Source organism: Mandrillus leucophaeus, unplaced genomic scaffold, assembly GCF_000951045.1.
Source record: "Mandrillus leucophaeus isolate KB7577 unplaced genomic scaffold, Mleu.le_1.0 Scaffold285, whole genome shotgun sequence".
NCBI lineage: Eukaryota > Metazoa > Chordata > Mammalia > Primates > Cercopithecidae > Mandrillus > Mandrillus leucophaeus.
The window spans coordinates 557,351-580,122 of NW_012102976.1; the positions used below are offsets into that span (position 1 = coordinate 557,351).

General features: G+C 42.6%; 1 protein-coding gene across 2 annotated transcripts in view; it reads right to left on the reverse strand.

Moving 5' to 3' along the window:
- Positions 1 to 5,062: 5,062 nt before the first annotated feature.
- SERTAD2 (SERTA domain containing 2) overlaps positions 5,063 to 22,772 on the reverse strand; it is a 31,505-nt gene continuing 13,795 nt past the window's right edge. For both annotated transcript variants that reach the window (XM_011985491.1, XM_011985490.1), the window contains exon 2: positions 5,063 to 6,397. In XM_011985491.1, coding sequence (XP_011840881.1) covers positions 5,449 to 6,393 — 945 coding nt within the window. In that variant the 5' untranslated portion in view covers positions 6,394 to 6,397 and the 3' untranslated portion in view covers positions 5,063 to 5,448. The remainder of the gene's footprint in view (positions 6,398 to 22,772) is intronic.

Sequence of the window (22,772 nt, forward strand, 5' to 3'; positions counted from 1 at the left end):
AATTACCTCTATAAAGACCCCATTTCCAAATTAAAGTCACATTCTGAGGTACTGAAACCCATCTTCTTGGGGGAAACAATTCAGCCCCTAACACCTCCCCAGCACTTCACGCCCCACTCCACATTCCACCGCTGATTGAGCTGAACCTCCACTTCCCAGGCCTCACACATCCAGCCCTTTTCCCTCGCCAGTGATGTGGTGGCCCAACCACACCAAAATAAAAGCCTGCCCCGGCCAGGTGAGGCCAGATCCCATGACTCCATCCAAGACAGCCCAGCAGCCAAGGAGGTTGCACAGGGTCTCCTGCACTCCCCATTGGAAGACAGCAGCGACAGGGTTCAGATGGTATAATCGGGGGGTACACCTGGAGGACATGCAACAATCACGTGACCCACTGGCATTTTAGAACGTCAACTCCAGCATCAGGGATGGTAGAGAGATGATCACGGCAGGAAGACTGGTCAGGAAGCAGGTGCGGTGGTCAGAGGCAAGGAGGGAGGAAGGGTCCGAGACGGGGATGCTGTGGTGAGGATGGAGAGGTAGCAGACGGAATGACATGGCTGGGACTGCGAACAGGCCGCAAGGGTGGGCAACTGTGTGGAGCGGAGTGCTGAAGACAACGAGCCCACAGAAGAATCAACCCCCGGGGAAATGAGAGCCCTTTAGGTGCCCCGAGCATGAGGGAGCAAATCTCGGTAGATACTGAAGTCTGGAGCTCAGGAGAGAGGCAGGGGCTGGAGACCAGTTTTGAGAATCCTGAGTGGATCAGATCGCCTTGGGAAAGCCAGCGGCAGCAGGAGTGGAGGCTCAGTGAAGAGTTAGGCATGGGCCAAACCCTGGAAAAAACAATGTTTTAAAGAGAGCTGGGGCACAGATGTGAGAAAGAGGTCCAGAAGGGTCCAAGAAGCAAGAGGAAAACCAGGAGAGAAGGGTGGTTCCTGAGACCAGGAGGGTTCAGGAAGACCAGCAGCACCCACTCCTTCAGGGCCCCCCTGCTGCTCTTTCTTGCTGGACTTTGCTTAATGTGAGCACATTGTCACAAATAAGCTGGTTGAGTTCCCATCAAAAGAAAACTGCAAGCATGCCTCTCTCATCTTTTAACTGTTTATTGTATAATATAAAACTACAAAAGTAAGACTGCTCATTTCCATGTACATTTAATCTGTCCAATTGTTTAGATTACAGCCCAAACCTACGTGTGAATACAGCCATCTGGGTTCCGATGTAATGTCTGTAATATTGCATAGAAAAGGCACAGCTCTCAGGTCTGTGGGGGAAAGGTTATACCTCCTTTTTGACAAAAGCCCTCCTCAAAACCATGCACCAAACATGTCACTATGTACATCTTTTTTCAAAATCTCGGTCATGCGCACATATGGCCTGCATTTCTCTTCCAAACTTGTTATCCCCAAAAGAAGTCCAACTTTTTATTGGCTTCGTCTGCAATAGCATTTGATCCTGGCTAATTTTCAAGAACCATTCAGACTCATTCTTAGAAACACTGAAAACAATTGTACATAAGCAGGACGCACACAACTCCATGCCTCCAGGTGCGGGGCAGCTACAGGAAGGTAACCATTTACAGCCAGAAAAGGTTAAATATGCTCTTTTCATTGTTTTTAGAAAACGTATAAAGGTCCAATTTGTAACAGCAAGGTTTTCAAATTAAGACAATTCCTATAGAGTAGACTAGCAATCGCTGCACAAAGTAGAGTCTCTTATTACTTTTTTTACATCTGTCATTTAAGAAGGCTGCCCTGCGGTATTCATAATTCATTGTTTACCGCAAAGGTGGTTAATAAATTTAAGCTTTAAAAACGATCTGTAAGTTGATACTTTGGCTCTTTGGAGCTTATTTCATTAAGGAATTTTCCTTGATTGACCTCAGGGCAGTTGGGGCACTCCAAGGGGCTATGGCGATAAAAAGCTCAATTGGTAAAGACACTCGAGAGGTGCAGAGGAGGCTCTGGCCACTGCTCACCCTTTGGTATGAACGAGGGTGCCCATGTGGTTGCCCCTTCTGTCATCCAGAGAAAGTGCTACTAAAAAAACTTTAAAAAATATCAACCCTTTGATGCTTTTCTTAAAAATTTGGAGGTATTAAAACATTCCTCATCCATACCTTTTGCATATTTCAAATAGACCCATATTAGAGAAGAGTAAAAATGAATGCAGACTGTGCATACAATGAGAAGACCTGGGGGCCTGGCTTGGACCCCCTTTTAATACAGATTTACATTCCTACAAGAGAATACATTCCTACCATACATTCTGCACATGTTACGATCCAGATGTTAGCGCTCCACAGTAAAATAAATATATTTACACAGAAAAAAGGAATAAATAACTTATGGGAAAAAAAAAAAACTCACTTCAAATTCAAAGCTCTTGCAATTCTGCTCTCATCTTGTCACTTCATTGCACATCACTGTCAATAACTGTCCTCTCCCAGCCCCAGCTCAGCTTTCTCGTGAAGGCACCTCGAGCTGCCTGCCTGGCCCTGGATGCCGTGTGGTATCTTTCATAAAGGGGAAGGCACTGCTGGAAGCACATCCCACACTCAAACTGGGACTTGGAGATCCCACTCCAGCTCCTACTGTTCCCTGTTGGGACATCACTTTGTAAGAATAGGATGCAAAGGCAATTAGAACCCTAGATCATTTTGATCTTTCTGAAAATGGGCTGCTAATTTTCCATGTCTTTCTTGTTACACTTTGAGTATCAAGGATTTATGGCAAGGGTGTCCGAGTTAAAAAGCATTTGCCTGCTGTTATTGGGGTTTTTGTTTTGATTTTGAAGCCCAGCCTTACAAATACATGAGAGTCAGAGAACCAAGTTTGGGCAACACTTCTCCGTGCTTATTTGAACTGTTGCCCAACATATGGGATTTGTTTAAACACATGATTTGCTAATCCAACAAAAGTACAGTTGTTGTAAGTTACTGTAAATCAGTTTTTAACAATAGCAAATCAACTGCTGTACCCTGTTATTGTTCAGAATCATCAATACTATTGTATATGTATATGTAGGTAGATGTGTGCAGCATGTGGCAGGTTTGCCGGGTCCTCCAGTTATAGAAAGCATGGAATCTGGGCAGACTTGTACTCTGCAAGAAAGGAAAGCTCTTAAAATTAACAGGCACACTGACACTGGAAGCATCTACTACAACCCTCACCTCAGTTGCATGGTCCCTGGTCCTATTAAAGGAAATGACATACCTGTAGTAGTACGAGGTGTCTGCGTGGAGGTTGCTTGTAGGAGAACAAGTGCAATTTGATCAGTTTCTCACTGCTCTACTGAGTTGATAACTAGCCTTTAAAACACATTCAAGTGGGGGAAGAAATTAGAATGTAGAAAGACTTTATCATATCACACTCAAATCTTTTGCTTAGATGAGCAGTTCCTTCATCACAAACATCTTTGCTTTGCCATGTGCATTACAAAAATAAAACTATCTATGGCTTGCTTAAAGTGCCATTTTATAAAGTTGTCTTTTTTAATTAGCCAGAAAGACCCAATTTGATCCATGGCAAGAAGTGAGCAGAATAGGTGACTGAATAGTGACAAATGACCAACAACAAAGACGACGACAACAACAACAAAACAAAATCCCATAATTTAAACATTTTTAAATAAATATAAAAGTTATTCCTAAAGAAGCCATCTGCATAACAATATAGGTTGTAACCTGCACTCAACAGCTAAAGTACCATTGGAAGAAAAGAAAAAACTGAAACAAGAAGGCCATAAACAGTTTCGGCAACAAGCATGATACATTGCAAACTTTTTCAAATTAAATGTACACCACTAGGAATAAAAAGCTACTTCTCAAGTGTGTCCTGGGAGATAAGGTGGGCAGGGGGTGGGGGTGGGGTAGAGATTGGGGGCAGGAGGGAAAACATGCATAGAAAGTCCTGTCTGAGTTTTGGGGTAAAACAGCCTTGACAAGTGTAAAGTAGCTGATTTAGGAAAGCAACCAGATGGGAAGCTGTGACGTAATGTGATGAAATCCAGGTTCAAGAGTCACACATGTTGTAAGAGTGCATCCCGGGCCGGCCGAGGTGAGCCAAGCTCACTGTGGTGATCGTGAAGATGCCACTTTCAGCTCTTAGCAACAGAAGGAAAACTCTAGGGAAAGGAAGCTGCAGAAGACAATTTAGCAACATGATGGATGCCTTCTGGGGAGACTTTCTTCTTTAAGGGCCCTAAGCATTGCAACAGGGCCAAGTTCCATGAAGAAGTTGGTTGCTTTTCATAAAATTTTGTTCAGATGTAAAATTTCAGGTCATCATAAAAATTATGCCAAAAAGGAAAGATCTAGGTTTTCATTAAAAAACAAAATAAAAACAATTAAAAGCACAAACTTGGCATAAATACACTCTTAAGAAAGATGGTAGCTTTACCCTCAAAAGAGGGAGCAAAAGAGAACCATCACTTAAACCCCCAGCTCCACAGCCATCTCCCGCCAACTGCTTAATGCAAGTTTGCTGAGCACATGTGGCTCTGGCTTTGGAAGTCACAGTACTGGCAGGTGTTGGTGCCAGGGGGTCAGTGTTTGTGAAATTTGGGTGTGATATCACCTGGCCCTTTCTTAAAGCGCTGTGTGTGTGCGTTTATGTGTGTGTGCATGTGTGTGCCTGTGTTTGCATTTGGGGACATCAACTGCAGATTGATTTGATCCAATTTTCTCTTGCACCATACACATATAAAACATTACAACTCTATAAAAGTACAAGTGCAACTTGTACATCTGAAGTTTGCAGGAACTATGTGAGCAAATCCTATCAAAATAGCTATCTCATATGTATAAACAGCATTTGTTTTTAGAAAAACAATATCATAAACTGCAGAATCTGTACAAAAATATAAAATAAATTTGGGCAGCAGTTTTCTAAACAGCCATGTAAATGCAACACTTACGAGGAGTAGTTAATGCCTCTAAAAAGGCCGAATTGCCAAGTCAACCTATACAGGGCGAAAATGCCAGAAAAGGTACTGAGATTATCTAAATAAGATATATATATATATATATGTGTGTGTGTGTGTGTGTATATATATAGTTTTCTTCTTTACCTCTTGCAATAAAACTTATAGAAAAAATAGACAAATATGCACATGCAATTTACAGCTTTCCCAACTTAATCCTTGTGCTTCACTGGAACTGTTTATTTTTGTCATTCAACATTGCAACATTGTCTTCGAATGGATTCTTTCCTAAACCAGGGTAGTAGGTCTCTGAGGAACCACTCAAAAAAGTGTATTACAAGTGGTCATACTTGGATGAAGGCACTCCAACTCTGCTCAAAGCAAAAACTAGTGTGATCCTGTTGTAAAATTTTCTTTTTCTCTGAAAAAGGCAAGCAAGGGTGCATGCACAGTGTGGAGAATTGTCAGGGTTATGGGAACGCTCTGGGGTCTGGGTGGGCACAGTCGCTGGGTCCCTGGGTCTTAGGACCCGACAAGCACCTCCATGATGTGGTCCAGCTCTGTGAGGTCCATTTTGAAAGGCTGACTTGGGGCGACAGGCTGACTGCTGTAAGGAGCCAGAGTTTTGAGGAGGTCGTCGGCAGACACAGGGGCCATTTTTGAGGCTGTCCCTGATGAGGAAGTGCAGGGGTCAAAATCATACATGGACGTATCAATGTCAGCAAACAGGATGTCATCTAGGGTCAAGTCTGTGAGGAAACCCGTGGACGTCGTTATTTCAAAATTCCCAGGCAGAGAGTCCATCAGTTTTGAGTCATCTGCGCGGCTCTCTTGAGGACCGTCGGGTTTCTGGGCACCAGCCTCGCTGGAGGTCCCTTTCACGCTGTCCGTCGCAGCCGCGGCCGCCTCTGTGGAGGTAGATGTGGGACAGAGCTCCTCAATCTCGTCCAAGGCGGAGGAGAAACTGTCCTTTTCTGGCGAGAGGGTTGGAGGTGACAGTTTGGTGGGAGCCGTGGGCTGCATGGCCTGGGAGGTGCAAAACGTGTCATCGTCGTCCTCGAGCAACGAGGCTGGGGTGAGGCAGGCCTCCAGGGGCGTAGTGCTTCCGAGGTCGCAGGGGTGGGAGGATGGGGGCGCCAGGTGGCTGAAGGCCGGCGGGCCCTCTCGGTAGCTGTCACTGGGCTCGGTGGTGGGCTGGGAGGAGGGGGTGAACATGGGCCTCAGGCTGCCTTCCTGTTTGAGTTCCTCCTGGATCCGCCTCAACATGTTGTTAATTAAAACGGTCTTTTGCAAGCTGGGCTCTGTCAGGGGCCTGTGGTTATAGAGTTTCATAAGGGAAATGTTGAAGATAGTCTGACGCTGTAAGGTGTAAGACACCTTGGATGGACCGTCACAGGGAGACACGATTTTGCCTTCCAGCCCATCTTCATGCTCATCAAACTTCCGTTTTCCTCCTTTACCCAACATAAATCTGCAGAGGGGAGAGGGAGGAAATGGCATTAATCACATGAAAGCTGATTTCTACCATAAAAAAAGAGACTGATTTAGAGGGCAGGACTTGGACCTCAGTTTCCTACCCAGGGTTATTTACAAGTACACGTGGATTAATTAGGGGTGGGAGGAAGGAAGACCTTTTACAATAAGAGTTAGAAAATCCACGTTTGTATGCCTGTGGAGCAATTTTTATCACTAGGTAGTCTGGTGAGTGTATTTCTTGAGAAATGTGTACGACGCAGACAAGTTAAGAGTTACCATGGAAACCATGATTTTGACTTTCTCAGCTCATGTGCTTGTGTTCGCATGCCTAAGATTATCGTGCAGGTTCAATTTCCCTCCCCCAAGTAGATTTATTTTTAAAGCCCAAGAAAACACTTACAATGCTATGACCTAAACAGATATAGGTGTCACAGATTACAGCTTGAGCACTTCTTAAAGGATTAAAAGAACCAAGTTAAAGAAAGGGAACATGTATAATTTGGGTAGAACTGTGTATGCTTTCAAAATGCTTTTCCTTCCTCATTAAGCATAGAGCCTTTCTGCCTGGTTGGTGACATGCGGTAAAGCACTGCGCCTGTGTTAAATGACCACAGTGACTGAGCCGCCACCACTTTCCATTGTAGAATCAAGTGGAGGAATGCGTATTTCCCAGCCTAAGTTTTTCTTTGGCTCAATTTCATCCACGCATAGTTATGCCTGAAGACAACTGGATTAATTTTAAAGTAATTAGTTCTGATTATAAGCATTGCTGTTTGGGTACTTGAGACATTTCCTAACAAAATACCTCCTGTGATTCCAGAGATACATGCGTATTTTGAAGAAACCATGACCTCGTATCTCAGACCCTGAGAATCCGGTAATGGGTGGAATTTTAAAACTGCAGCGAGGAACTCCTGCCCCACCTCGCCTGCTGCTCACAGGCCAGACTGTCCTCTCTTGCTCTGGCCTTCGTGAATACGTTTTGTCATCTGGTTGTCACCTTCTAGGGAGTGGTCCTTCCAACTCTCCAAGATCACCACCTCCTTTCAGAACGTCTACTGTCTAAACAGAACAATCTCAAGTCCATTAGCCTTTGGCTCAAAGACCTCACTTTCTAACCATTTAACAAGAAATCTGCCTTTTGGTGTTGAGGCGAGGATCATGGTTCAAATGAAGCCGGGCCCATGCTTGGTCCCTCACCATCCCCGTCTCCCGCTACAGCATTCTCAGGGACTCCTGCTAATCCTGTCCTCAGTGTGACTCACTCTCATGTCTTCATATACAGGCAACTGCTTTGTAGTTATCCAATTTCTCTTCTAAATGCCACTTACCTTTTAATGAACTGCTTCAGCTGACTGATCACACCTCATTCAATCCTCTATTAACTTCTCCACATCTACACTGTTGTAGGCACTTGGCCAGGCCCAGTGGGGAGCCCCACGTGAATACCCTGGCCTTCAAGAGGCTAAACATCCCCTCCTGCACCTGATCGCCATTTTGAATTTCAAGTCTCGTCCTAAAGAAATAAGGCTAAATGGAATATAAACTTCACAGAACTTCTTTCTCATACTTTGTCAGAAAGCAGGCCATGCTGCCCTCAAGGCCAGTATACAGGTGGACATGGAGTCTGCCACTTGAGACCATCTCACCTGTCTCAGTCTCCAGAAGAGACAGATAAACAAGCTGTGACCTATCAACATCAGAACTGGCTTGAGATTTGTTAATGCTTACAAAGAATGTGGAGTTACTTGCATGAAACATTTCCCCTCATTTTGTTAACATTTAAAAAATGGCTGTCAATCCCAATGACCAGTCCAGTAATTAACTGTTCTCCAGGGCAAGAAAGGTTATGATAGTAACAGCTGGTTTCTCTAATACTCCATGTGATAGACATATTTCCTACTGTTTAGTGCTAAAAGTCTCATTTGTGTATTTACTTTGCATAGAACATTTCCTATCTAAAGTATCTGTTTAAACTTGAAGGTGAATCAGAGTGGAGGTGGTTTCATCTCACATTGCAAAACATTTTCTAGTTCATGCATCAGAGGTGCTACTGGACAACTGGGTTTTGAAACATATAACTGTATTCACGAGTATACTATTGGTATTTGCTTATAATTTAAGCATTTAAATACTAATAGAAAAAATTCACTTTTGCTAAAGAGCTTACTAAGTGCATTTAATTCTCATATAAAGTTCTAAGATCTATGTTATGTTATAATGTGATCAAGGCAACACACTTAAATGTATGAGTACACAGATACATACACACTCTAAAACAGTGTTTCTTGAAGTGTGGCTATAGATGGTGCCTATCTGTGAACTGTTACTGGTCCATGATGAGATATGGAGAGACATTTTATTATTTAGAAACTTCTACAGCAAATGTACACAGTAACTGTATGTCTGTACATGGAATTTTTTCTAATGGGGCTTCTATTTTCCACAACTTTGTATTTTTATTTCATTTTATGGTAATTATTTTGATTGCATCTTACTAAAGTCTATGAAAGATAGAGGAGATAAAGTGGAGTGTCAAAGCCCCAGGGTGACCTAGGAAGCCAGTGGGTCACAGGCCCCCCTTTCGTGAACTCCAGGCCCAGCCTGGAACTATTGTTATTTTCTTAAGAGTACCTGAGGATAAAGAGAGGCTTCTTAGGAGCTAGGAGCTAGGGGGCCAGGGAACCAAGAGAGCCCCTCGTCACAGAAAGCTTGAGAAGCACTGTCCGTAAGCCTAAAACAAAATACAACCGAAAACAAACTAGCTTATCGCCACTGTGATAAGCTAGTGATTTTTATCGGTTTTCTGGAGGAGAGGTAACATTTAGGGAAGATGGTGTAGACTCTTCTTATAGTCATCAATGCAGAATTGTCTTTTTAAGACTTGTTACTAGAACAAACAACAGGACTTTTTAAATAATGCATTTTTCTAGAAATAATCACTGAATCTACAGAATTCACATATTTAAAAAGTATACAGGTCATGCAAAATACTATAGGCATTTAGTAGAATTCCCATAGCTGAAAGAGATCTTTGGAGGTATTTTCAGAAGGATTTCAATGTGAGAAGCACCTAATTTCCAATTAGAATGATCCAGCTGGCCAGAGCTGTGTGCTAATCCTAATGATTTAGAGAAAGCCTGATAAGACATCTGTAATGCTGCCTGGAAGGGGAGGGCAGAGGGCTCGGTAAGCAAAATCTGTGAGCAGGAACAGACACACACACCAAATCTTGGATGCGCTTCAGAGGTATGAATAAGGACCGCTGATGGAGTGTACCTCAAGGCAGGTTTGCCACCATTTCTCTATTTTGTATTATATTATAAGGCAAAACTGACTCCACACACCCAGTAAGACTGTAAAATGCATATCATCTTGATTTTTAATCCTATCTAAGCTGTTACAGAAAGGAATACAATGCAACATAATAAAAAGTGAAGTCATTTTCCTTAAGTTTGCCTGACACACTGCAGTAACATTACAATGAGCATATTCAGAAGAGGCCTCCAACTCCTAGATGGGGAGGGCAGTGGGAACTCTCACTCTCAGGGTTTTGTGTAACAACCACCTCCTTACGCAGGGCCCAATTTAAAGGAGAAAAGACACAACATGCCCTCAAGAACCAGAGGGCAAGAAGCCAGGCGCATCAGCCCCTCCGGGCCTCTCTGGGCCTGGCTCAGGCTGGCCAAGGTCAGGGTCGGCCCAGCTCCTAGCTCCTCAGTAAGCCTCTCTTTCCTCAGGCAGTCTAAGAAAATAACAATAGTTCTTTAACCGCCCTTTGGAGAAGCAAGGGACCTTTCAAAAAGGCCTCACTGGGCTGCAACTTGAAGATGAAGCAGTAGCAGGAGCTGGCTAAGGATGTCTAGGTAACTCTAGAGGGGGGGGTGCTGTGGTTCCTGTGGAGGATGGGCCTGGAGTTCACGAAAGGGGGGCCTGTGACCCACTGGCTTCCTAGGTCACCCCAGGGCTTTGACACTCCACTTCATCTCCTCCCTTGGCTGGTGAAGACCAAAGCCTAAAAAACCCATGCCTTGTACCCAATTTTTCCAGACAAAGACTCAAAGTGACCCTGAGCTCCAGGGTGGGGCTGGAGACTCCCACGTGGAGGAATCATGTGGGTGCTCCTCCTTCTTCTGCCCACCCTCAGGGGCCTAAAACTAACCACAGCCACTTTTCTACTGAATAGTCATCGGCTCTTAACATGAGGTTTGAGATCAAACGACTTCCCTCCCCAGTAAACTTTTCAGAAACAAATTCCTAGCATTCTAGTTTTCTAAACATTAATTTTAGCAACTATTAACTGCAGCAAACCAAGTTTCAAACATAAAGAACAAAACTCACAGGTAGCGACATAAATGAAAACTTCTGGAGTTTTCCAGGAAATTTCATACTAAACACAACTCTGTACACCAAAACTAGTTTTCAACTGTGCAACTTTTCATTAGGAAGGACCCCGCCCTCAAAAGCTACAATCCGTGCAGATGCTCAAAAGTAACAAATGTCACTCACTAGAAGTGTCCTCAGAAGTCAAAGGACCAGAGGACCAGGAGCCTGAATGACTTGACTTTTTGGGGTTTTGCAATTCCAGAATCTGAGCGACTCCCACCCGTAAGGAGTCTGAGAGATTCCTGTGGGCTGGGGGCAGCCGGGAGACCAGTGGAAATAGATTCGTAGCCTATTTGAAATTTATATTTAAGGTGGAACTGTCTCTTCGTATCTGTATCTGTTTCCCGTCTCAAGATAGTGAGCCCCCCAGGGCACAGACGGTGTGTGTGTTTTGTTCACTTCTGCATCCTCAGCAGACGGCAGTCTCCAACACAAGATGCTCCTTAGTCAGTCACTGAATACACGAACGGTAAGCGGAAATAATGAGGAAAGACACCAAGGGGCAGCCAGGGCAGCACTGTAAAAACAGAGACAGCTGTGTGTGTGTGTGTGTGTGTGTGTGTGTGTGTGTCCTTGAGTGAGAACTGTGTCTGGGAGGGAGGATCTGAGGAACAGGAGGGTTGCACAGACCTCCCAGTTGAACGGTTTTACAGGGCGGGATCAGGGTGGCGCAATGCACCAGCAGCTGAGATACAGAGTAGGTAGGAGAGCTCCAGCTGAGAAGCTCTTCTGTGAGCCACTCTCCCATCCTTCACTTCTCAACCACGGGAAAGCCTTAGGCTCACCCGGAGGCCTGATAAGCACAGGCGGTTGGGCCCCACCTCCCATATTTCTCCTTCAGCACGTCTGGGGAGGGGCCCTCGAATCGGCATTTCCAACAAGCTTTCAGGTGATGCTGGTCTGGGAACCTCACTTTGAGAACTACCGTTTCTTCTTTCCCTCATCAGGCCATTTCAAGTTTAGGCCAGAGGATATCTTTATTCAGTTAATCTTGATTCCCAAGGCCTTCCTTATTTGTGTCTAATTTAGCAGGGCAAAAAGGAATGAACAGCATTTTTGTGATAGTAACTGACAACTGACATTAGAAAACAAAAGCCTGCATGCAGAGTTAAGATGTCTTAAACTCAATTTTAATGACAAAACTCAGGTTCTCAAACTCATGTGTCAGATCCTACTGGCCCAGTGGAGCCCAGATTCTCCTTGCTGGGGTCTTAAAGTGATGGCGGTGGGATCTTATCCAAAGCTCAAAAAGGAACTGAAATAGTACTTACGCTTAAAAGAGTAAGTAACAACTCCCACTACTACATTTTGCAAAAAAAAAAAAAAAAAAAAAAAATGCAAACAATTTTTTAAAAGATAAATCAGAAAAAGTTATCTTTAGCTCAATGTTTTCCAACTATTTAAAAGCTACACCTCTTTAAAATCTTTTTTTAAAAAAATTACTGTCCTTTAGTGTTATTTGAACCGTCAAAATAAATGTTACGAATTTTTGAAGTAAGAGTATTAAATCGACTTTTCCAAACTACCGCTTCTGTCATCCTACCACCACCAACAAACACCACTGCTTTAACCTGCAGGCTCACCCCAGCCTCTTCAGACATCACAGCATCCTGGTAGCTCCCTCGACAGACCCTGGGGGCAGTGCGGGGGCTGTAGGAGGCCTGCACAGGGAGCCCTCCTCAGCCCATGAAGACTGGCTTGCTGGGTTTCTCTGTGCCAGTCAAAAAAAGATGCAGAAGTCTTCACAGATGTAAAACTCTGCATTATGTTTTAACTTGATTCGTCCCAAATGACTGTCATTAACCCCGGACAGAAGGAAAACTCTTGACAGACTTTTCTACTCAGTATCTGGAGAAAGCGAATTCATGCCACAAAAGGACTTTAAAAAGGGGTCAAAGTTGACAGCTTAGTTCTAAATTCTTAAGAGAGGAAATAATTGGGGAAGGTGTGACTGATCTTGTGACCAAAAAGGAATCAAAGCTTGAGTGGAGACACCTAGTCCTGCACCCCGGGGGCTTGTGCAGCTCGGCACCACCTTGACCCGGTGGTGCGGGGATAGACAGGGCACCCAGGAAAGCATCGCCTTAGAAGCCCAACTGGTTTGTACCTTGTGCACCTTTTCAAGAGCTTTTTCCAATTTCCTTTTGGGAAACAGCAACAACTAGACATTCTGTATGCTCTCTTCTCAAGAGTGCAGCAGGCTTCACAATTAAGTGGTATGTTGTTTTAAAAGTCAGGTAACAAGGCAACACTGAACTCCCGTGTCTGCCGTGGTGTACCGGCGGCCAGTGGGGCGAGCTGGCCATGCTCTGCCGCTCACCTGGGTGGAGAGTGCAGCTGGGGCCTGCCTCGTGATGAGTCACCGGCCTGCACACGCGGGATCCTGCACGGCTCCACATGCACGCTATACTTCAACAGGAATGTTTTCAAAACGCTAGCTAGCAGCTCTCAGGAAAAAGGCTCCTAATTCAAAGAGGAGCTTTAACGAGTCGTATCCCTAACCTCATCAGATACACTGTCCCATATGGCTGCTGGTGTGACCACTGGTTGCTGACGAGTCCAGAGGTGCTAATGCTAACGCTAAAACAAGAAAGATGAGGCCTTTACCCCAATGCCAACGCTCAAAGTAGTGATCTGCCCTCATGCACCCACTTCTTTGTCAGAAAAAAGCTGAGAGAAGACGTGTGGCAATTGTCTTACGAGAAGGCTGGCAGCGGTCCTTCCCTTCCCCTGACATCCTGTGCCACCAAAGCCCACAGCCCTAAGTGGAAACACATTCACTCTCCTGGTGTCTTTTGGCGGTGGTGGTAGAAGAAAGGGGTGCCCCTGGTAAAACTAGCTGGGCATGTGGCAGACTTCTGAGCCGAAAAGAGGCTCGAAGTAGGGCCAGGATTGTTTTGAGACAACTTCTGAAACACAGAATATGCTGTTTCTCTTCTCCTCACTCCACAGGCTGGCCTTCCAATGCATTTAGGACCCTGCTTTTGAGGCATCCAAGTGGGAGAGCCTCTGTTCATGACAAAAGGGAACCTCCCACCAGCCTGAGGGCGGGACGCTGAGGACCCCAGTGCTCTGCCTCCAGGCTGCTGTCGTAGTGTGACACAGCAACTTCTGAGCCGGAAGGAGAAGCCCGATCCTAATTGGGGGAAGCTATTTGCTTAGACAACTTTCTACACTTAAAATATTACACCTTAAACAACACACTGGACTAAGAAATCTGATCATGTCCAGGCTTTTAACACCCTCCTCCCCCAAGGAACAAGAAAACACACCAGCGAAAACAAAGAGGCTGCCCTGAAAATGTTGCAGTGGTGGATGATGCTGGCAGAATCAGAAAGGAAGCTAAGAGAAACAGGCACGTCCTCAGCCGGGCCTCGTGTGTCCTGACACTGCAGCAGGCACGGGATGTGGGCTGTCCCCTCCAGCACGGTGCGGGGAGGTGCTGGGGTATCCAAAGAGCAAAAGTAGACCTCGGACCCTTCAAAACAACTGCTTCTGGCCCAGGGGAGTGGGCAGAAACAGGGGCAAACATTCCAACAGGGAGAGACCGTCTCTGGCTTATTTATAGACACCGTAAGGATGCCCAAAGACAAGAGGGAGTATTAGTAACAGAACCCATGAAGTTCTATGGATCGGGATGCTTTAAAACAAAAACAAAAACAAAAACAAAACAACCAAAGCTCATCCAGAGTTTGAGGCCCCTGCAGTAACATCCATGCTAATTGGTAAGGAAGACAAAGCCTCCCCTAACAAATCGGCAATGTAATTATAAAGCCAGTCACTAGATCAAGCCAGTCACCAGTGCTCCAGCGATATTCTGAACCTGTAACCCGATACCACTGTTTGCTGCCGGCGCCTCCTCCGGGCTCTCCCGCTGCGCACCGGCCGCGCGGGGGCCCGCAGGGCAACGCAACTTAGGCTGTTTGTGCAAGATCAGACCCTGCATTTGACGAAGACCTGCAGGAGCAATCCTGGCTTTCTTGACAGTGGAGAAGAGGGCAGGGGGCGGGGAAGCCTGAGGATACACTGAAATTCGACCAGGAAGTCAAACCCTAAGTAAATTTAAGAAACAACTTTTACTGTTTGGGGTTGTTTTCTGAAGTTCAAATTTTTTAAATTCTAGTTTCTCCTCTCAGATTTTTACAAGCTTCTATTAAATTGAAGACAATTTCCAATACTGGAGGTTTCTCAAATATAATCTTTTCTCCTAGTAAAATAATTTTTAAAAATGTTGACAACTGCATTTAGTAAGCAAAATATAGTCAAATTCTGGGAGAGAATGTTTCAAATAAATATTTCTTTAAATTACGGCCTTGTTAGTACACATCTGGAAAGAAAATGGGCTTTTTAGAATATAAATGTCAATGGTATAAAATGTTTCTAATATCCTGTCTCAGTGGTTCCTCTGCCAGCTGGGAATTTTAAGTTTTAATCCCAACTCTTATGAAGCTATGGACACCAATCACCTTCTTCCAAGGACAATGAGAATGCTGTCAATTGTTTTATTTTACCTAAGGATTCTGGCTAAAAGTATGGTACACTCGATTTAAAAAAAAAATTAGAAAGAAAAAAGCTTTATTTGTTTTCTCAGTTTTAAGGAATTTTTTTTTTTTTAATTTATAAAGAAAAAGGATTACTTGGGAATGGCACACTTAATTCAAGTAAAAGATTGAGTAGAATTATACAGTTTTTAACCTGAAGTTAACAAAAACATAATATGCTCTGATGCCTGGAATTTGCTTTAAAATACTCCAAAACAAACAAACAAACAAAAAACCCAAAACCTGGCCATGTAGATGAAACGAGATTTGACAAAATGTTGATACCTGCTGAGGCTGGCTGATAAGTACAAGGCAGTGCATTGTACTCTCACTTTTACTTTTGAGTGTGTTTGGAATTTTCCATAATAAAAAGTTACAAACCACAACACGCCAATACATATTTTTAAAATTAAAACATATAAAATAAGCACAATAAATTACTCACACCCCCAATGAAAACTATTATATTAATTTGATAGTTTTTTTTTTTTCACACAGAAGAAAGCTATTACTGCTCATGTAAACAAGCACGCCCAATTCAAGTTGGAACTCTTTAAACTCTGCAAGACAGCACATCACATCCAGCCACGAGGGGGCGCAGCCGAGCAGCAAGGAGCGCAGAAGTCTGATTCTTCACTGCAATTTCTACCTACAGCTCTCAAAGTATGTACATTTTCAAGATTGTTTTCAAATTCAGGTATCCACAGAACAATGCTAAGCAAGCTGGGAGCTTTTCCAAGGCCAAAATAAATTAAATTATGGTATGGTTCAAACTCTGGAAGTACTGTGTATAGGAAAGTTTGTTTCCCTGTATGCAAAAGTTAACACTGACGTTTCAAAAACCATGGTTAGAATCCCTGGAGGATTCCTGAAATGAGAACAAACACACAACAACAAACACACACCCAAGTCAGGAGATGTGAATGTGGAGAAACCAACAGTTCAGAATTTCCAGTGGGGCTTCCAACATGGACTCCCAATAAAACAATGAGTCTCAATAAATTAGGCTAAGACTTTTACCAGTATAGATGCCTTTACTAAGCCTACTTGCTACTTCTTAATAACTATAAATTATCTCCATACTGAACAGATACCGCTTCAGGCAGTTATTTGGGAAAACCCTTCAGAAAAGACATTGGGGAGGGGCCATTTAATTATAAAATGTAACACAGTTAACCTTAGGGAGATAATGAAGCAAGATCATTATGTGTAACTACTTGCTGGAATTCTTTCTATTTAAATTACAAGTTCAGGTTATATGATGTTGTACGTTCAATAATAATGCTCATAATAGATGAAATGTTATAATGAGTCTCCCCATTTGAAAATTGGAAAGTATAAACATATCTATATATTATAATCATTTGAATTGTGATGCTACTTCATAATAATTTGGTGTCAGAATATGATATTTTTAGCATTTTGAATCTAAGGCCTCATTAACATTAGGGTAAGGAATTCTCAGATTTGACAATTTTTCCCATAAGATTACGTGCTTTACTAGTAAAGGCTAGCCAGCATTGCCCAACCCCCATTCTCCAGCATAATGAAAATATTTTTTTCTCCTGTATTTATAATTGCTTGGATGGGATTCTGTTTCAATCCTCCTGTAGCATCTTTTCCCTAAAGATACACTGTTTTTCTCCCTCACGCTAGAGACCCTTAATAAACAATGTCAAGGGGGTGGGGGGCTTAGAGTAGGAAGGAAAGGCTTTGCCAAAAGCATGTGACAGTTTTTGTGTTTTAAAAAAAACAAAAAACAAAAAACAAAAAACCTCAAGACTCAAGATACATGTAAGTCTTACTAAAACAGGGAAATAGAAGATTTTAGAACAATTCTGTGAGAGATAAAATTACATCTTAGTTAAAACCGAAGGTGGCCTTCTAGGTTTTATTAGTTAGACAACTATTTGCCACTGAATAAAACTAAGGAATAAAAATAAAGTATGCTACTTCAAGAAATGCTTCAATAGAAACGTTTCTTAAAAGTTAAAAATTAAAAACTAGTCATGCCTTCAAATTTGGATGCTTCATTACTACAAAAGAATCACTTAAAATATTGCTTACAAATACAGACCATATTTCATCTTATAACTTATCCGTGCAGTCCAAAGAGGAAAACCAGAGAAATGTTGTTTCTTTTACTTACTGTGTAAAACTGAACATTGTATTGTACGGCCTAAACCTGGATTCCTTAGAGAACAATATCACATTTCTACATGATATGAGTACAACAATTTGAGGTGCAGAATAATAGAAATATACTTGAGACATGCAAACGGCAGGAAATAACTATTCTACGTAAATACCTGTCCCATGTAAGTCATCTACATGTTTCGAATGTTTAGTTGCCTCTAAGAATTAGGTAGGCTAATAAGTTTTTACAAAGACAATTTAAACTTTGTATCATATACTTGAATAATTCACACACAGAAAATAATTTTACAAAGAAAAAGGCAACGAGGATACAAACTAAACTTGAGGGGAGTAAATGATACTTTGTAAATATGGCAGCCATTAAAAAATAACTACTTTGGGACTATTTTGAGATAAAACGTATATCTTCCCAAGGACTTCTGTGCATTGATAATGAATGGCTCACTGAACTTCAAGCTAAGTCACTTAAATACAATAAAAATAATCAGAGTACCACACTAAATGTAATAACTATTTATTTTCTAAGGAAAATGCTTCATAATTCTTCAATTACCTTCAATGGTCTTCATGGAAAGCCTTCCTCAACCTCCCCAGCCTGCCACCCCCTCGCACTCGATTCATCCTACCTGTCTTCTGGAGCTTTAGAAGAAGGCAGGAACCACCTGAAGAATCGAATTTTTAATTTGTAAACCAACTACTTGTCAGACAGCTAAGAACCACTGCCAGTGAAACATACTTCATTTTCTATTTCTGGACATGGTAAAACTACTAAAACAAAATTAGTTTGCCTTAAAAAGTTCAGAAAAGACCACCAAGTTCCTGAGAAGCAGAGAGACAGAGCAAAAATTATTCCACTCTGGATCATAGCACCCAAATTCCTCAGGCAGATTGGTTTTCTCTCATAGCATGGAAGACACAGAAGAGGTACAGATGGACAGGGAGATGTCCCCTCAAAGTAGGAAAGAAATCTGAAAAGCAAATCTGTATCACCTATTATAAAATGGGATAACCACACAGGAAGATCAGTTTAAAGCAGCTGCCAGCTCGGTATCTCATTAGCGTGACTAGGATTTTATGCAAACCTGTTCTGGTGTAGAGATGACCTTGGGACTTTCAGATTCTCTGAGTTTAACTTGGGCAACACTTCTAAACACAAGGGTGGGGTACACTAGCAGGCCTGCTCCAAACCCCAGGAGCTGCAGTGCATGGCGTGGAATGATAAGCAGCCGGCTGGAGCAGAGGCAAGCAAAGCGCTAAAGGCTGATGTGGAGCAAGGGACTTTTGATCATTCAGTGGTTTTGACCATGGTCTATTCAAGTGTACATTTTACTTTTCTTCAATAGGTTCACTCAGCCCACTGTTAAACATCAGTGTGTGCATACGGATATACAGAATATATAGACATAGATCATGTCTTTAAGAGCCAGAATCCCTTCCCCTTTACTATTCTATTGGGGAAGTCCTTAGAAAATGCTTAGCTTCTTTTCAGTTAACTGCCTAGGAAGGTTTTTAAAGGAAAAAAGCTTAGAATTAATTAGTAATTCTGCGAAGACACAGGTTTTTGTAAAATGACAAAAAAGACAGTAAGGCAGACATGAATGAGTTTTAAGAACTGAAGTTTGCTGCTACCTGGAGTTACTAGAAAAACAAAGCTGCCTTTGGGCACCTCAAACTAGTCAGACCTGCTGTAGCAGTTGCACAGCCGGCTCCAGATCTATCCTCTGCTCTTCCCCTCCAGCCCCCACCCGACGCCTCCGCATAGCTCAGTCCACTCTCCACTCAGGGTGGAGGTGGGCCGGGCACATGCACCCCTTGATCTGCTGTCCCTGTGGGGAGGCAGGGGCCAGCTCTGGCCAGACAGTGTGCAAGTGTAAGAAGAGGCCGGCCAGGAGCACAGATGCCAACTCCATTCTGAGCTGAAAACTGCAATGGATGCAGAATACAGCTTAGGTGATCTTGGGTCTCCAAAATAGATCAATCAAATTGTGGGGTTTACTTCAGAGAATCCTAGCATTAAGTTCAGATGAGGGACAGAGGATTCTGAGAAAAGACAAATGGGTCTTTCCAGCTTTGGGATCCCTCAGACCACGGAGAGGGCAGAATTTTCCAAAGAGTTTGCGCTGTCTATATGTGGTGCTTGTTGAAACTGGCAGTATCTGTATCTGTTCTGTCCTATTAGAAATCATATATTATAAAATATATTGTGATGATTTTACTTTGAAATTTTCATTTGTATTTCAAAGAAAATTTTTAGACAGCCAATTCTGTTTTGTTTGTCTCGTGATCTCCGAGAAAAAAAAAAAAAAAAAAAAACAAGGAGTCTATTTATTACTCAGAATAGGAATGTCGTCTTATTGGGCTGACATATGCCATTCACAGATTCATACAAAGAATGAACTGCCACACAGGGCTAATGGAGAAAGACACTGCTCCACACAATGAGTGACGGACGCTCCAGGGGACAGTTCTGTTCATAAGGGTTTCCCAGCATCTGCACACAGGGCAGAAGTTTGCCTTTAATACCAACTGCACCGGCCATTTGAGACAATCATTTTTTCTAGATTAGTAGCCATTTCCTTCAAACATACTAAAATTAAATGAAATAGGCACACATTTCTTAAACAGGAGTCCTGGCTTGTGGATTTCTATCAATTGCTTAATGAATAATTATTAACAATAGGTACAAAATACATGAGTTGTGCATATAAACTGGCCATGGCACTTTTAGATTTTCATGTTTTGCTAGTCAGTATTAACAGAAAGACCTATGAGAGCTGGTGTCACCCTTATTGTAAGGCCATTTTCACATCAACTGGAGCTTGCCTTCTGGTGCCTTCAGTACACACCTGATCTTTGGACTCAGTAATCAGAGACAGCGCCTGCGCTTGCTCTCTCTCTCAGGCACCAAGAAACTACTGCAACTAGAGCTATCTCCTATAGGACATGCCATGACACTGAATACAAAATTTCTGTTGCCAAAAAGCTTTAAAAATTCTATGAGTGAATTGAAGTTCATGGTCCCAAATACTCTTATCTATACATAGCTTTTTCCATAGGTAATATTGACAAAGTGGTCTTGATTCTGTTGATATATGTGAAATATAAAATAAAGCTTCATACTTTTTTTCTGTGCTCTTTAACAAGAAACTACAGCAAAAGAAACCTCTCAAAGTTTCTGTTCCAGCTTTCACCTTTCTTAGTTACTAAAATGTAAAATATTTTGTAGTATAAGTGGACACTGATAACTTGCAGCATGCTACTTTTATTGATAGAAATTTTTATGTATTTGCATTCGAACATCTTCAAACTGCCTTCATACGTTTTGTAATGTTTTTTGTGTGTGATGCATGTGTGTGCCTTTCTAAAGTAGTGTTGTAACTTACTCTGCCATTGAAACCCTGTTTAAAATAGGAGATGCCATAGGCTATCAGTCGCCACACAAATTTGAATGAGTTTTAAAATATCAAAATATGTGCTGTTTTACTATGCTCATTATCAGTAATAATTCAGTGTGTAGCAATTGGGCAAAATTCATATTTTAGCTTCTCAATTAAATACAAAAACTTTAAAGAGGGACAATTCAGCAAATAGAAGTGTAAAGATTTTCTAAATCTGAATTAATATCCTTCTCTTAATTCTTCAAGGGAAACAAGCTTGAGCAGCTGTTAACCTAAGACGTTGTGACATTCGCCTGACAATAAAACCGTTCCCTAGGACACCTCCTGTCATACATACACTTGGTTGGCATTACAAAATGTGAGTCCTCTCCCCTACCTGTCTTAATGAGGTAAGGAAAAGAGCCAGGTGTTAAGGAAAAAGGGGGTTGGGGGATGTCAACTCCAAAATAAAATTTCTCATCTGAGAACAACATGGTTATGTACATTTTAATTAGGGGGTGAAAGAAGTTAAAAAAAAATTGTTAAAGGATTCCAAACTTAAAGAACGACATAAAAATTTCATATTAACATATAATACACCTCTAAGGAAGTCGATGGAAAACTTTTAAGTATTTGTCTCTTTTAAATAAAAAGAAAAAAAAAAGAACCCTGAAAAAACAGAAAAGCAGAGATCCACAAACAAACTATTCTTGTTCACTCCAGAAGTTGGGATCTTAGGATGGATATTTTCATCTTCACAGCACACCCTAGCACACTCATATCAGAATAGACTTCTATAAAAAGGGGGAGGGATGGGAGCTGCCAGGGTGAGACATGCCTTCTGCTGAGCTGAGCAACTACCCCCAACCCCCATCGGCCAAGCAGCCCAGACGCTCTCAGGTGGACGGTCCCTTCAGGGGCGGAGCGAAGCCAAAAGCCCACATCACTCTTGTCAGGGACTAGTCTCTAATTACAAAAAGCTACTGCGAACACTTAGGGCCTCAGGAATCCTACTGGTGACTACAAATTCTAGGCTCTTTACACACATTATGGATATTTCTTAACATATATTGGGAAATCAAAAGGCGTATTTCATGAACAAAGCTTGAAAACATGTACTCTCTCCCCTAAGACCAACTGGGGCTGCCCAATTCGATTCAAATAAAAACTGCTGTGGTCTGAGGCTGGCTGTCTCACTCTGCTGACGGTCCTCCCCATTCAGTGTCTGTGAAAATTAACTTTCTACCTCCTGAAACGACTCAGCTTGCAAGCAAAAAGTTATTCCAATGCAAACTATACCTGATCTTTTCGTGAAACTTAGAAACTAAACCTAAAACTCGACTCCCATTCTCAATCCATTACTACCACTTCTGCTAAAGGTAAGATAACTTACAGCCAAGAAACAAAACAAAACAAAACACGATTTTCTCTCCATGCAGTGGCCCTGTGACGACAACCCCTGTCTTATTGGTACAAAGTCTAGAGCTTGGGACAGCTGGCTCCCCTCAGCCCCCTCCCTTTCAGTCATAGGCGGTTACCACCAAGATGACTTGTAGATTTCTAACTTAAAAACCAACGAGACGTTCAGTTTAATATACATATAGATCCCAAATCAATTCATTTGGGCATGGGCGAAAAGAGGGTGGAAAGGGACGTTTTTAACATAAACAAAAACACCGGGAAATTCACAAAAACACACTACAGCAAGTTGGATGCAAACCCGGCCACGGAACTCAAAAGTGAAGCAGCCTTCGCGCCAGCAATCCGAGCCTTAAAAAGTCTCGCACGTTCACAACAACACAACCGCCACAACGCGCACACACATCCCAGCTGTAGAGGCGACAGCTCCAGGCGCCCCCACCCGCTGCTCGGCTCTCAGAGCTCCCGACCCCCTCCTGACCCCGGCCCT